The sequence below is a fragment of the Salvelinus sp. IW2-2015 genome, linkage group LG4q.1:29 (genome assembly GCF_002910315.2).
Source record: "Salvelinus sp. IW2-2015 linkage group LG4q.1:29, ASM291031v2, whole genome shotgun sequence".
Classification (NCBI taxonomy): domain Eukaryota; kingdom Metazoa; phylum Chordata; class Actinopteri; order Salmoniformes; family Salmonidae; genus Salvelinus; species Salvelinus sp. IW2-2015.
Window position 1 is genome coordinate 10,865,917 of NC_036842.1, and position 17,042 is coordinate 10,882,958.

At 43.4% G+C, this 17,042-nt stretch overlaps 1 protein-coding gene across 1 annotated transcript in view; it reads right to left on the reverse strand.

Moving 5' to 3' along the window:
* Positions 1-17,042, reverse strand: part of LOC111961434 (transcription factor RFX3-like) — a 57,149-nt gene that overhangs the window by 22,152 nt on the left and 17,955 nt on the right. The window contains 8 exon segments of the mRNA XM_023983699.2: positions 1,297-1,367; positions 1,369-1,417; positions 1,915-2,096; positions 2,434-2,508; positions 6,848-7,115; positions 10,303-10,375; positions 10,378-10,390; positions 10,511-10,635. Coding sequence (XP_023839467.1) covers positions 1,297-1,367; positions 1,369-1,417; positions 1,915-2,096; positions 2,434-2,508; positions 6,848-7,115; positions 10,303-10,375; positions 10,378-10,390; positions 10,511-10,630 — 851 coding nt within the window. The 5' untranslated portion in view covers positions 10,631-10,635.

The following is a 17,042-nucleotide window of genomic DNA, read 5'->3' on the forward strand; positions in this document are numbered from 1 at the left end:
CATTGATCATCCTTGAGATGTTTCTACAACTTGATTGGAGTCYACMTGTGGTAAATTCAATTGATTGGACATGATTTGGAAAGRCACACACCTGTCTATATAAKGTCCCACAGTTGACAGTGCATGTCAGAGCAAAAACCAAGCCATGAGTTCGAAGGAATTGTCCTTAGAGCACCGAGACAGGATTGTGTTGAGGCACTGATCTGGGGAAGGGTACCAAAACATTTCTGCAGCATTGAAGGTCCCCAAGAACACAGTGGCCTCAATCATTCTTAAATGGAAGAAGTTTGGAACCACCAAGACTCTTCCTAGAGCTGGACGCCCGGCCAAACTGAGCAACCGGGGGAGAAGGGCCTTGGTTAGGGAGGTGACCAGAGTCCCTCTGTGGAGATGRGAGAACCATCCAGAAGGACAACCATCTTTTCAGCACTCCACCAATCAGGCCTTTGTGGTAGAGTTGCCAGACAGAAGCCACTCCTCAGTAAAAAGACACATGACAGCCCGCTTGGAGTTTGCCAAAAGGCACCTACAGGACTCTAACCATGAGAAACATGATTCTCTGGTCTGATGAAACCAAGATTGAACTCTTTGGCCTGAATGTCAATTAGCTTTGGTCTCGTCTGGAGGAAACTTGGCACCATCCCTATGGTGAAGCATGGTGATGGCAGCATCATTCTGTGATGCTTTTCAGCGGCAGGAACTGGGAGACTAGTCAGGATCGAAGGAAAGATGAACAGAGCACAGAGAGAGAGATCCTTGATGAAAACCTGCTCCAGAGCGCTCAGGACAACGACCCTAAGCACACAGCCAAGACAATGCAGGAGTGGCTTCGGGACAAGTTTCTGAATGTCCTTGAGTGGCCCAGCCAGAGCCCAGACTTGAACCCGATCGAACATTACTGGAGACTTGCATTGACGCTCCCCATCCAACCTGACAGAGCTTGAGAGGATCTACAGAGAAGAATGGGAGAAACTCCCCAAATACAGGTGTGCCAAGCTTGTAGTGTCATACCCAAKWAGACTCGAGGCTGTAATCATTGCAAAAGGTGCTTCAACAAGGTACTGAGTAAAGGGTCTGAATACTTACTGAAATGTGTTATTTCAGTTTTTGTTTTTTTTATATACATTTGCAAACATTCTAAAAACCTGTTTTTGCTTTGTCATTATTGGGTATTGTGTGTAGATTGTTGAGGGAAAAAAACTATTTGATCAATTTTAGAGTAAAGTTGTAACGTAACAAAATGTGGAAACGGTAAAGGGGTCTGAATAATTTCCCAATGCACTGTATGCATTGTACCTTTGTTTCTGTTGGACAGGCTGCTGTCTGAGGGCCATGTACTGCATGTCCTCCTGCAGTCTGTTGAGAGGAAGAGTCCGGCTTCAGCCGGATCCCATAGTAGTGGTACTTAAGATTCCCTCTGCGCAACACACACACACACACACACACACACACACACACACACACACCACACACACACACACACACACAACACACACACCACACACACACACACACACACACCACACCACCACACACACACACACACACACACACACACACACACACACACACAGCACACACACACACACACAGAGAGAGAGAGACAGACAGACAGGAATGAACAGACAGCTAACAGTTCTCAGTGTTTCCCCTATATTAATTTGGCAGCCAAAAAATACTTTAATGTGTTTATATATATTTTTTTAAACATGCTGTAATACCAAACAGGAAATCATAATGAAGACAACCAAGGAAAAAGGAAGGGACAAGGCTAAACTGAAGGCGTCAGAGGAGAGTTAGGGAGAGCAGAACTGGGGGACTTGAGATGCAGTGACAGGATAGAGGAGAAGGGGAGGAGGGGGTGCAAGGTGCAGGGGGAGTTATCAGAACGTGTCTGTCCTCTCAGTAGCTCACCTTGTGCCGAGGCGTCGCGTGCGTAGCCCCATGAAGATGGAGCGGATGAGTTTGCCAAAGGAAGCGGCATTGACCGGGTCCAATTTCTGCTCCTGGCAGTGGCGCAAGTAGTGGTTGTAGAGGGTGGAGCGAGGCAGACTCACTCCCTCCGCAGTCTCATAGTTATCCAGTAGCCATTGCAGCTGTGGGGGAGAGAAGATATGCTGTCAATTACACACATGTATGTCACTACACCTCTCTGTAATCCACAGCAGATGCATGTTTCACCACCCACTTTCACCACACCACCCACACATGTTTCACCACACCACCCACCACCCACTGTAAATACAAACACGCCCCTTCCCTAGCTTTAAAAGCACAATTAACTAAAGCAGCGGAAAATAAAAATTGGAGCATAGGAAGCACCCCCACCACCATAGAGAGAAAGAGAGGGAGAGGCAAAGAGAGAGTTCTGGAGGTACTAGAGAGTGAAAACAGCTATACAGGGCAGGCGAGGCGTTTAGAGTGGCGACTTACATGGCTGTTGAGCAGCGAGCTTCTCTGACTGGATAAACCTTCAGTCTTTTGGAGCGTCTCAATCGCCATTTCAATCTGATAGACCAAGGAGCAAAAAATAGAAGGAAAAACAAAAACAACAAAGGAAAAAGTTGCACTAGAATACTGACACAGTACTGACACACATAGAAAATCAGAAAAATCCAGAACAGCTCCGAAAGCAAGCGTCACCCAAACTAGTGCCAAAAGCCCAGCATAGCAAAGTCAGTTAAAACTTAAATTCACCTAACTGTCATTTGTATTACATTTCCCATTGTCTTAATGAAGCAGAGTGCTAACAGAAAGTCAAGAGGCACATAGCATAGTGGTTAGAGCGTTGGGCCAGTAACCGAAAGGTTGCTGGATCAAATCCCGGAACTGACAAGGTAAAAATCTGTAGTTCTGCCCCTGAACAACGTAGTTAACCCACTGTTCCCCGGTAGGCCATCATTGTAAATAAGAATTTGTTCTTAACTGACTTGCCTAGTTACATAAACAAGCGCCACAGTAATCAGAAGCTGTGAAACTACCATTTTCAGCCACCAGAGGAGAGCACAGATCCACTGAGGTAGACCTCACTGCGCATGTTGGAGCAGACCAATTTTTTCAAGTCCTTTCAAAGTGTGTTGTATTATAGTTCTAAAAATTGTCAGACTTGCGACTCCATGTCGACTGCACAAACTTTACAAAAATGATGTGATCAAAGGTCATGAAGTTTTTGATGAAGTCGCTGCAGTTGCTTCTCACCTGCATTGTGGGACGCACTGTGTCAACCAATCATTAGGGTGTTTTTGTTGGACCCGTCTCAAAATACCCATCTGCCAAGTAAAATAGTCGATTTACATGATAGTACGATACATTGTAGCTGGTTCCATCAGATAACCTGGCACACGTTAGCACTTTGCCCTATGCTAACCTCACCAGATGACAGTGATGATTTCCTGGAACAAGTTCTACATCAGCCAATTACAAATGTTGAGGTGATGGAGGTGAACAAACGCTTTTCCATAACAGCGTCCTTAACAAAGTCAAGCACTCTCGTTATCATCCTACAGATGGCAGTATTGCAGTAATAGTGTTAAGTTATTTTGAAGAACCCACATTTGCAACCATCCACACTAGAGGAAAGTTTGATGTTTATCGTTCCACAGCACACCTGTCAATCAACTGATCAACACATCCTACTGCACGCTGTAGGCCTACTAATAAGGTGGTAACAAGATCATTCCGTGCTTTCAGGGTGTCTTCATTGTCATAGTGACAACTGCATATAATACCATGAAAAATAACTTTAAAAAAAACGGTATTTAAATGTATTAACTCAACAGCACGTCTTTTACATCGCCAGCACATATTTTACAGCATGTCACTGCTTGCCTCGTTGCTCAAGTGTTTCTCCTTGATTGTGTAAGGCGTGGATAGAAAGACGAGCTGAACAACTTCTCTCTTCGACGATTCATATTTCATCTTACTGCTAGCTTAGCACAGAACATGACAACCCAGGAACAAACCTTCCCCCATGCAGGTCAACTATTCCATAGGGCAGCCTCGGCTTCCAGGCTGTGAGGTGAAAGCCTAGTACAGGATACCCGTAGCGATTACGCCCTCGCCTGGCGAGGAGACACTTTCTACAATTTGTCGTTTACCTTACATTTGATGCAAATGACAAAAATGAAATGGTATGTTCTGTTAGTCATTCCAATCACGTGTTTTCACCAGAGAAGCTTTTCCCCAAACAGCCTATTACAAGCACAGTTATAACGAAACAACCTAAAATCACTCACTTCACATGGCTTGGAGGGGTGGCACAAATGTAGAACTACATATTAGACCTACACTAATTGTGGTAGTGTGTTGTGCCGGCAAAACCTTGTAAATGAAGATTACGAATATATTTTATGAGGAGCTTCTTGTTGGARTCCCTCTTCCAGACGACACATAAGCTACTGGCAGTGCTACATAAATAATATTTGCTAATATAGGCTATATTACATAGACGTGTAGGCTACACTTACATGTACAATGTTTTATATGCGTTTTTATAATCATCTACTTTGTCACATATGCGTTATTTGACTCGAGGACCAACAATGGAGCGATTTTTTCCTCAAATAAAAATCTTGCCGTCTCTGGGCTTACTGCCTTAGTGGATCACGCCAAAAATTAATGATAGCAGTAAGGGTAAATTACAGCTACACTATATATACACACAAAACTATGTGGAGACCCCTTCAAATTGGTGGATTGCTGACATGTGTATACTAGAACATGACAGGTGTATAAAATGGAGCACACAGCCATGCAATCTCCTTAGGCAACATTGGCAGTAGAWTGACCTTACTGAAGAGCTCAGTGACTTTCAACGTGGAACTGTCATAGGATGCCACCTTTCCAACAAGTCAGTTTGTAAAATTTCTACCTTGCTAGAGCTGCCCCAGTCAAAGGTAAGTGCTGTGAAATGTCTAGGAGCAAAAACGGCTCAGTTGCGAAGTGGTAGGCCACACAAGCTCAAAGAATGGTACCGCCGAGTGCTGAAGTGTGTAAAAATTGTTTGTCCTCAGTTGCAACTCACTACCGAGTTCCAAACTGCCTCTGGAAGCAATGTCAGCAAAATAACGGTTTGTCTGGAGCGTCATGAAATGGGTTTCCATGGCCGAGCAGCCGCACACAAGCCTAAGATCACCATGCGCAATGCCAAGCGTCGGCTGGAGTGGTGTAAAGCTTGCCGTCATTGGACTCTGGAGCAGTGGAAACGCGTTCTCAGGAGTGATGAATCACGCTTCACCATCTGGCAGTCCGACAGACGAATCTGGGTTTGGCGGATGCCAGGAGAACGCTACCTGCCCCAATGCATAGTGCTAACTGTAAAGTTTGGTAGAGGAGGAATAATGGTCTGGGGCTGTTTTTCATGGTTTGGGCTAGGCCTAGTTCCCTGTTTCAGCATGACAATGCCCCCATGCACAAAGCGAGGTCCATACAGAAATGGTTTGTCGAGATCGGAGTGGAAGAACTTGACTGGCCTGCACAGACGTTGACCTCAACTCCATTGAACAACTTTGGGATGAATTGGAACACCGACTGCGAGCCAGGCCTAATCGCACAACATCAGTGCCCGACCTCACTAACGCTCTTGTTGCTGAATGGAAGCAAGTCCCTGCAGCAATGTCCCAACATCTAGTGGAAAGCCTTCCCAAAAGAGTGGAGGCTGTTATAACAGCAAAGGCGAGACTGACTCCATATTAATACCGATGATTTTAGAATGAGATGTTCGACGAGCTGTCCACATACTTTTGGTCATGTAGGGTATTTGACAAGACCGCGAGCGTCAGAGTTAAAAAAAACTAACAATTTGTGAATATACAACGTACATGTTGTACAATCCTCCTACATCTTTATTGCTGTGAAAGCACATGAATGCGTGTCAAATATATGCGAAAACGTGAACATTTTGTCTAACGTTAGTACTAATAGCTAGTAGCCTAGTCAAGGATGCCTCAATGCAATATTGGCACAAAACATTTTGTTACAGACCAATGGTACAAAAGTGAATCTTGAATTTTAAGGTTTAAAATATCCCTCTGGTGGCCAGGGTTGATTTTAAAAAATGCCATTAGTTGGTGGATATAAAGTCTAAGGTCTTTGACAGGAAATAATCACGGTCATCTGTTGAGGTTAGCATAGGGCTAACGTGTGCCAGATTATCTGATGGGACTAGCTACAATGTAGCGTTGTATCAAAATCGACGATTTTAACTGTCTGATGAACAGTTTTAGACTGAGAAATTGTTTACATTTAAACTGTTTCTAATGTTCGCAAGTATTGCCCCGTTATGTTTTCAGTTTGTGAGTGTGTGATATGGGGGTATAAAGTTTTGTGACATTTATACAGAAATACGTTTAGAAATAATAGCAGCTTTGTTGACACTGCCTTGCTGTTGGAAAACCACTACAGTATCCGACCTTCGGCTGTCGAAGATGAAACTCCTGACTTCACTCGCCGACTTCCCTCTACAGTAGTCTTCGTTACGCTTACTGCTCAAACACACCCATTGTGTTTTGTCTTAAAAGCTTCACGACACAGTAAAGCAGTACTAACAAATATTATTTAATATTTATTTTAATCTTTAGTTAAAACACAGCACGAGAGGAAATTCCAATTCACAGCACTGGAAGGGTAGATACCTATAGAAAGTACTAGCTGAGAAGACCACAGGACAGAGGGAGACTTGACAAAATAACACATTCTCAGACACTGACATAAAGTAGCTAAGTGGTACTATAGTTACTCAAGAAAGGCTTCAGATATGCATTATGACAGAAAGGAGAGAGTGGCCTGACAGACAGACAGACAGACTGACAGGACGAGAAGAGTAAGTAAAGGGGGGCCGTACACTCACAGTGGACGGGGAGGCTCGGGTAGTCTGGGTGGCTGGGTGGGGGGCAGAGTTGTCCATGGAGTTGCCCCCGATGAGGTAGGCTCCAGAGCTGCTGATGATCTGCCCCCCGGCCAGACCCATGGTCAGACCCCCGTTCCCCCCTCCATTGTTGGCCATGCCATGGGACGACACCACTGTAGACACCTCGGACGAGCTGCCCTGCGTATCAAAGTAGCTCCCTCCACTGTTCTGGCTGTACACCTGGGGCTCGGAGTACGAGTACGTCCGTCTGGACAAAAACAATGGAGGGAAAAGTTAGGAATTTCCCCCCCCCCCAAGAGTGATAGGTCAGGATAATTTCCTTTTACATAAAGGCAAGTTTGAATGGTGCTAGAGTGCCTATTTGATGTGAATTAGCGGTRCCATTCTGAGCCTTCACGGGAAGGCAATATTCCTGTGTTAATGAAAGTGGAGTTTCCATAGTTACACAAATCACCTGAGGAGTCGCCGTGCCGACAGAGATTTGTGTGATTGTCGTTTTCCTCTGCAGTGACTCAGACCATTACCTTGGCCTCTGATATAATGACACCCTTCAGTGCCTTGACACAACAGGTGTTGTGGACCAGAAATATATTCTCTCTGTCAGACCTTTATATACATTCCCCTACATATAAATTTGGGACAGTGATGCTAAAACTTTCAAATGTGGCTCTATACTCCATTTTGGATTTGAGATCAAATGTTTCATATGAAGCGACAGTACAGCATGTCACCTTTAACTTGAGGGTATTTTCATACATATCTGTTTCACCGTTAAGAAATAAATGCACTTTATGCATCTAGTCCTCCCATTTGAGGGTGTCATAAGTATTTGGACAAATTCATTTATAATGTATTACATTTCGTCAAAAGTTTAGTATTTGGTCTAGGGTTGTCACGATACCCGAATTTTGACTTCCATACGGATACCAGTTTTAGTATAACAATACTCGATACCATCACAATACTCAATACGCAAAAAAAAGTCAAAGAAAGGCACTTGATCCAGATAGATCTTTTGAGTTCAATATCATTACATTTGAAATGTTATATGTCCATTTTTTTCAGAGACAGCCATGTATATGCATTCATGAATTTGCCTTTGTTTTTACCAATCTAACTACGTAACAACATAATAGTAATAATTTATTTGAATGGTAAATCTCTATTGATGAACGGGGTAAATCAAGATATAATCAAGCCTAGGCCTATTCCTAATACAGGGAAATGCATATTCAATAGGAGTGTGCGCATGCATTGAGATATTGAGCTTGATTTGGCAGCTTTCATGGGGAGAAGGAAGGAGAAAAACTATTYGTTTCCCTTCCATTTGGGACTTCTTTTATTATACGGCTGAACAAGATTTGCATAAACGAAGCAATCTCTTATTTTATAAAAGTGTGCGCTGTCTCTTTAAGACCCAGTAAAGAAGTAATTCACACACACGGTCAGTTGCTCTGAACTGAATGAATAAAGTTTGTGGTGACAATCAGCATGTTTTGCATTATGGTTTGCACATTATCACAAAGAAGTACTAGGGTAGTAAATTGATGTTAGCTTCAGCTGTAAGCTAGCAAGAAAAGTTAGCCTACAAAACTGGAAGCTAACAGTTTCTTCTTGCATTGTAAAGCATTCTAGTCTGTAACGGACATAGTTTTGCAAACAGTAATGAACAGTTTCAACATTGTGTTGAAACTGTGTGTTAGCTTCTATGCAGCGTGAGTGGGAAGCTAATGTTAYGCAGCCCAGAGTCCCAGTGAGTGCAGTGGTTCAGGCTAGAGCTAGCAATGAGTACTTGGAGCAGGCACAGTGCACTCGTGCTATAAAAGAGACATTGACTCGCTGATAGACAGACTTGATCCTCTCTCAGTCAGTAGACGAAGTGAGACACATTTGACAGAAGTACTGAAAGAAACAAACATTTGAGTACCAAACTGTTTTTCAGGTTCTAGTATCAGAAAGGTACAGAAGTTTCGGTATACCATGCAGCACTAATTTGGTCCCATATTCCTAGCACGCAATGACTACATCAAGCTTGTGACTACAAATTTGTTGGATTCATTTGCGGTTCATGTTGGTTATGTTTTGGATTATGTTATGCCAAATAGAAATGAATGGTAAATAATGTATTGCGTCATATGTGATAATTATGCCTCTAACTTTTTCGCTCATTAGTCACGATTCATTCATGATTATCCGTAATGGTAGCATCCACATTAATGTAGATGTGTTCAGAAACATATTATATAATTATTGACAATAAAAGTGACTCCAAAATAAGACAATATGTTATTTACCATTCATTTCTATTTGGCACAACACAATCCAAAACACAACATAAACAAACTGCAAATGAATCCAACAAGTTTGTAGAGTCACAAGCTTGACGCAGTGTTTGTGTGCTAGGAATATGGGACCAAATACTAAACTTGACAAAATGAAATACATTATAAGTGAATTTGTCCACATACTTTTAAATGGGGGGCCAAGATACATAAAGTGCTTTCATTTCTAAAGGGTGAAACAGATATGTAATAAAATAACCTCAAATAAAAAGGTGACATTCTGTACTTGTATATAATCCAAAGAACAGAAATCGAACAGCACTCCGGGAAATAAACTTAAATTGACATATTTTTTGTGCAGTAATAAAAACGTCAATTTAAGTTTATTTACCAGAATGCTGTCCTATTGTCTGTTCTMTCGCCTCATAAAACATTTGATCTCAAATCCAAAGCCAAATTAAAAGTGTCACTGTCCAAATAAATGTGTAGAGGAGTGCATAAGACTTATACTGAAACTCTGGAGAAATACCAGGTTATGGAGGAAAGTTAAAGACACCGGAATGATTCTTGTTGACAAATCATCTGAACGGTAAGAAATAACCCCTGCCCCTTTCTCATGTACTATTCTGGTGTGTAGTGAATCTACTTCTATACCCAATAGAACTGTGGAGGGGACAAGCAGCTGGTACTAACACACTGTTAACAGACTCAAATAGTAAGTGGGTGTGTGCTCAGCTCACTTGTTCTGTCCTGAAGTGAGACTGTGTTGAGCTGGCTTGTTAGCCAGGCCTTGCCCCTCCCTAAGCCCCTCCATCAGAGACTGCTGCCGGTCGATTTGTGACTGTGTGTCACTCACTATGGGACAGCCCCAACCTGTGGAGTGTGTACATAACCTCGTCCCCCGAGCCAAGGAGTACGCAGCACTTATTCATACTCCTGATCATCTCCAGGTGACTGCACACAATCACACAGTACTTCACTGTGCTGTTACATAYGCCCTCCGCGCTCGCCATGTGTGTGTGGCAGAACTACTGCTGTGAAGTGACTTTACCTGTTGCCGTTGACTACAGAGAAGACGTGAAAGCCACTGTGTAGTGCCACTGCAGAGTGAGTGACAAAGGCAGCGGTGGTTGAGCAACACTAAACACTCACATGGTTCCGTTGGTGTAGACGCCACTGTTCTCCTCCACGTACTGCACTGTTGCTGGGTATACATGCTGAACCGTTGAACAGTCTGGGTCTGCAACGGTAGGGCAACAAGTTAGAAACGACACACACACACACACACACACACACAACACACACACACCACACACACACGCACACACACGCACCACACACACACACACAGCCCGTTTACCGGCTGCTGGACAGGCACCTGAGAGGTCACCTGCTGGGCGGAGCCTGCGGGCTGCACAGACACGGCGGTCTGGAGAGGGACAGTGGAGGCGGAGTCAGCGCCTGCCTCAGGGGTCTGCATGGCGCCTGCAGGAGAGAGAGGACACATTGGTCAACTGGGTACCACCAGAGCCATCGATGGAGGGGAGCACATTGATAGATGGACTATAGAGAACCACAAGCTCTTCTCTGGCCTGGCGCCAAAGTGGCAGAACAAAGTCCACTGCAAAGAACTCCACAAGCAACCTTTGTCTCAATTTGGTTTGCATGCACAGTACCAGGACAATTTAAGCGCTAACTAAGGTGTATCTGGGTCTGGGAGTATAAAATCAATATCACTCACAGAGATATAAATTCTAGATTATATCTACTGTACCCAGGTTGACTAATGAACAGGGGCTGTAGAGGAGCAGGTCGAGAGTTTCAAGTTCCTTGGTGTTCACATCACCAACAAACTATCATGGTCCAAACACACCAAGACAGTTGTGAAGATGGTACGACAAAACCATTTCCCCCACAGGAGACTGAAAAGATTTGGCATGGGTCCCCAGAACCTCAAAAAGTTCAACAGCTGCACCATCGAGAGCATCCGGACCGGTTGCATCCCTGCCTAGTATGGAAACTGCGCGGCATCTGACCGTAAGGCGCTACAGAGGGTAGTGCGTATGGCCCAGTACATCACTGGAGCCAAGCTTCCTACCATCCAGGACCTACAGTTGAAGTCGGAAGTTTACATACACTTAGGTTGGAGTCATTAAAACTCGTTTTTCAACCACTCCACAAATGTATTGCTGACAAACTATAGTTTTGGTAAGTCGGTTAGGACATCTACTTTGTGCATGACACAAGTAATTTTCCCAACAATTGTTTACAGACAGATTATTTCACTGTATCACAATTCCAGTGGGTCAGAAGTTTACATACACTAAGTTGACTGTGCCTTTAAATAGCTTGGAAAATTCCATAAAATGATGCCATGGCTTTAGAAACATCTGATAGGCTAATTGACATCATTTGAGTCAATTGGAGGTGTACTTGTGGATGTATTTCAGCTTGACATCATGGGAAAATCAAAAGAAATCAGCCAAAAAATTGTAGACCTCCACAAGTCCGGTTCATCCTTGGGAGCAATTTCCAAATGTCTGGGAGCAATTTCCAAATTCATCTGTACAAACAATAGTACGCAAGTATAAACACCATGGGACCACGCAGCCATTATACCGCTCAGGAAGGAGTTGCGTTCTGTCTCCTAGAGATGAACGTACCTTGGTGCGAAAAGTGCAAATCAATCCCAGAACAACAGCAAAAGGACCTTGTGAAGATGCTGGATGAAACAGGTACAAAAGTATCTAGATCCACAGTAAAACGAGTCCTATGTTGACATAACCTGAAAGGCCACTCAGCAAGGAAGAAGCCACTGCTCCAAAACCGCCATAAAAAAGCCAGACTACGGTTTGCAACTGCACATGGAGACAAAGATCGTACTTTTTGGAAAAATGTCCTCTGGTCTGATGAAACAAAAAAAAATCTTTAATGACCATCATTATGTTTGGATGAAAAAGGGGGTGGCTTGCAAGCCGAAGAACACCATCCCAACCGTGAAGCACGGAGGTGGCAGCGTCATGTTGTGGGGGTGCTTTGCTGCAGGAGGGACTGGTGCACTTCACAAAATAAACGGTATCATGAGGATGGAAAATTATGTGGATATATTAAAGCAAAATTCAAGAATTCAGTCAGGAAGTTAAAGCTTGGTCGCAAATGGTCTTCCAAATGGACAATGACCCCAGGCATACTCCAAAGTTGTGGCAAAATAGCTTAAGGACAACAAAGTCAAGGTATTGGAGTGGCCATTACAAAGCCCTGACCTCAATCCTATAGAAAATTTGTGGGCAGAACTGAAAAAGCGTGTGCAAGCAAGGAGGCCTACAAACATGACTCAGTTACACCAGGAGGAATGGGCCAAAATTCACCCAACTTATTGTGGGAAGCTTGTGAAGGCTACCCAAAATGTTTGACCCAAATTAAATAGTTTTGAAGGCAATGCTACCAAATACTAATTGAGTGTATGTAAACTTCTGACCCACTGCGGAATGTGATGAAAGAAATAAAAGCTGAAATAAATAATGCTCTCTACTATTATTCTGACATTCACATTCTTAAAATAAGGTGGTGATCCTAACTGACCTAAGACAGGGAATTTTTACTAGGACTAAATGTCAGGAATTGTGAAAAACTGAGTTTAAATGTATTAGGCTAAGTGTATGTAAAACTTCTGACCACAACTCTATGTACTAGGCGGTTTAGAGGAAAGCCCATACAATTGTCAAAGACTCCAGTCGCCCAAGTTATAGACTGTTCTCTCTGCTACCACACGGCAAGCAGTACCGGAGCGCCAAGTCTAGGACCAAAGGCTCCTTAACAGCTTCTACCCCCGAGCCTTAAGACTGCTGAACAATTAATCAAAATGGCCACCTGGACTATTTACATTGACACGCCCCCCCCCCTCCCTTTGTCTTCACACTGCTGCTACTCGCTGTTTATTATCTATGCATAGTCACTTTACCTCTACCTACATGTACAAAATAATCTACTAACCTGCACATTGACTTGTATATAGACTCATTATTGTTATTTTATTGTGTTACTTTTTTTTATTTTACTATTTGTACTTTAGTTTATTTAGTAAATATTTTCTTAACCACTTTCTTGAACTGCATTGTTGGTTAACGGCTTGAAAGTAAGCATTTCATGGTAAGTCTACACCTGTTGTATTCGGCGCACGTGACAAAAAAAATGTGATTTGATTAGATTATTTGGTTCCTGGGAAGACGAAGTACGCTTCTCTCAACCATTATCTATGCACAACATGTACTAATACAGTCACAATACCATATCATCATTATCTTTGGTATATTGGAATAAGAATACTGACTCTGTGTGTACAATAACTACAATAACTGTCCATTTGAGAGTCAGTGCTTAAGCAACTCATCACATTGACTGCACCGATGTAATTCTGACTGCTGTGCTGCTAGAACAGGCAGCTGTGGCCAGCAGTACTGAATGTACTCAGGGTAGTGTATGAGTCAGTGGTCCGAGCAGAGAGCTCGTCTCTGTCTCCGTGTTCACAGCAATAAAAAAACAGTTAATATTTAACAGCCCTAATGGAGCTTATCTTTCTCCCTCTGCTCTCACAAATCTGTTCCTTCACATCTTCCAACGATTTTTTATCATTCAGACATTAGTTGATTAATTCTTGCCAAACCATTTAGGCTAATTTTGTGAAAATGTGGTCGTATTTGTCAAACCGCGGTTTTTACTTTGTTCTCACACCTCGGCATTGGAAACACATGCATAGGTGTCCAAAAATGCAGCTGGTGTCAGAGATTTAGAATCCATCTTTATTGGCTAACGACCCAACCCTGAACACACAGAGCTACGGTGAGATGAGGACTTGGGCAGAGGGAGACATTCACAGTAAAGCAGCATGTAGGCTAATCATAGAACAGCCACTCTCCTCCTCCTGCTCTGTCCTCTGCGGTGACCTCCCCCCCCCCCTTCCCCTCCCACACTCCCCCTCATCTGCTCAACTAAGTTTCCATGACCAAGCCTCTCCTGGTTAATTAACCTGTCTCCTAAGAGCCCTGGATCTCTCCGGGTCTGCCTGTCCTCCTCCACCTCCTTCTCTCCACCCTACTACTCCTCCTCTTCATCTTCAGTGATATACCAGAGGTTGTGTTCAGATGCATTTCTCCTTCATTAGGTGCATGATAGTACAGCACAGTATAGTGCATGATAGTACAGCACAGTATAGTGCATGATAGTACAGCACAGTATAGTGCATGATAGTACAGCACAGTATAGTGCATGCTAGTACAGCACAGTATAGTGCATGATAGTACAGCACAGTATAGTGCATGCACAGGGTGTCAATCAGCGTAGTTTCCTTTTAACTCAGGAGGCTGCATTGGATTGAATAGTATTTTCTTCCATCCTGTATTGGTAAAACACTAAAACAGTTGAGCACTGATTCAGACAGGTGGTTCTCCATGCTGTTCACAGAAAGAACCAGAGACCAGTCAGTCAGACCATTCCGCTCCTGTTCTGCCACCAGTCAGGACTTTCAAACTGAAACCTCTCAGTTGAAGGAACATAGCCTATACTTTGATGGTGCAGCAGGGGTTTTAGAAAAGTGTTCCCCTTGTTTCTATACCCATCAGTATGTGCTGTGATTTGTTGATTCAACTCAACCGACATGACAAAAAATACATTCCATTGAATGAGCCACATCAGTTACTTGAATTAACATTCTACATTAGCATTGAAATGATTGCATCCCAATACGAGGCAGCCATTGAGAGTGTATCCATGAGTTCACCAGTCAAATACTGTAGATGCGGTAAAGGAGTCAATGGAACGCAGATAGTTCCATTGAGCAGATTGGCTCACATTCAACTGATCTGACAAAGTGGATATTCGTCAAATCCGTCATGATTTATGTATTGTAACAGGCGCACAATTTTTATATATTGAGATTTTTTCCTCTGCATAACATGTAGAACTTCAACAAGTCTATTTTCAGGTTTAGAAGAAGTGACTGCTAAAAATGCCAAATGTATAAGCTGGTTAGCAACGGTGGTGGAAGTCAGTCGTTTTGAACTGTAATGCAGTTGATTAGTAATGATGACATGAACATGTGTTGGGGTTGACATCCATACAAGCATTATACTCAGATTGTTACCTCAACATAGTGTGAAATACACATGTAAACAATAGCCTAAATGTAGCCTCATTTTGCTGGGGGGCAATGAGGAGACTAAGGATCTTTCCCCCACCGCCCTTTTCTCCACGCGTTTCCATGGCAATTCCATTGTTTTGGTCGAGTTCGATTGACCTCTTTTTACCAAGCCTCTTCTATAGACCCAGTTGGTATTAGATAGAACGTCGCGACCCATCCCGCCTGTGGGGAAAACAACCTGTGGTTACCTACAATAGGCTACCCCATTAACTTTTTCAAATGCAGTTGTTGTCTGCTCGTTTTAGTCGATTACAAAATGTGCTCCCTAGCGTTCTCACTACTTACAAAAACGCAATATTGTAGGGCTTTCCTCGTGCCCCTTTTCATGACGATGCTAGCAGCCACTTGAGTGAGTGCTAGCTACCGACCGTAACATTAAACTTGCCAAGACTAACAACACAAACAMACGGACTATACAGCTGCAAGTAGTGAGTGGAGTTACAAACGGACTGTACTAAACAAGCTATGTCTTACCTGTGATTGAATGTTTCCCACACACATATCTACAGTACGTGTAGACTCTTCGGACACCGCATCCCCCACACAGAACTCTGCTCACAGGCTCTATTTCCCTACGTGGGAGCATTGCGAACCAGAGGTCATGATTTTTGACAAGGTTACATGTACATTAACTAACACAGCAGCTTTTCGGCATGTTTTGTTATTTCTGTATAACAAAAAAATGTATGACGAAGTTACCTCTTTTACAATGGGAGCCAATAGAAAATAATGTTGGTTTCCCCCAATTTGTTTGCGTGAATACCGACTGGGACTATCAACTCTATTTCTATGAGTGCTGCTGCTGCAGGCATGCGAGCGTCACCTAGGCAACCGAAGACTCGTTTGCTACAACAATTTGCTTGAGCAACAAAGTTTCTTCACATTGTTAAGAGTCCATGTTACCTAAAAAATGGACTCAGCCTTACAAATGCCTGGCCAYCCCGTCTTCAGTTCTTTTATAACCATCAGTTACGTGGTTATACGGTAAACTGTGCCAGTCTTGGTGCCAGGGAGATGCTGCTGACATGGCAGTCAAGTGATCCATTCAGAGGTTGTCATGCTTTCTCTTTTTAGTCTCTACAGGTACCATTTGTCTTCTGCTCCATGCACTCTGCAGTAGGAGAGCTAAAGTGCAAGGCCCTATAGGCCTCTACTACACAAAATCCACCTGCTCCCTGCAGCCTGCCCCTGATGATTAGGAGATGAGGAGAGGAGGGACTTTCTGGATGTAAACAGGGCACCTACCCCACTCCTGCCGCAGCACCCCCCACCCCTTCAGCCTGCTCTCGCTCCCCTGTGGCCCACTTAAGCGCTGTGCTCAACTGAACAACTGCAAGCTATACAAGCCCACGCAGGAACAAAGGCCAGAGAGGAGGGCAGCACTCGCCTTGCCTCTCCTTCACCCTCCCCCGGGTCCTTCCTCCCCATTTGACTGACAGCTGGGGAAATAGGGGGAACAGGACTTATTACATCAGACGATCAGAACGAGATCTATAATGTTATCTCATCACATTACCACAGTCAACAAAGGGGTAATTTTAATGGCATGATCAAAACAAAATATGTTTAAAGTCTAAAATGCTGTTAAAATGCCTGGGATATCCATTGTGAGCATGAGACTGGTAGCAAGTGGATAGTCCTCAACCTAAAAAGTATTGATGAATGTCCAGAAACAACATGCTTTAGAGAGGAGTTG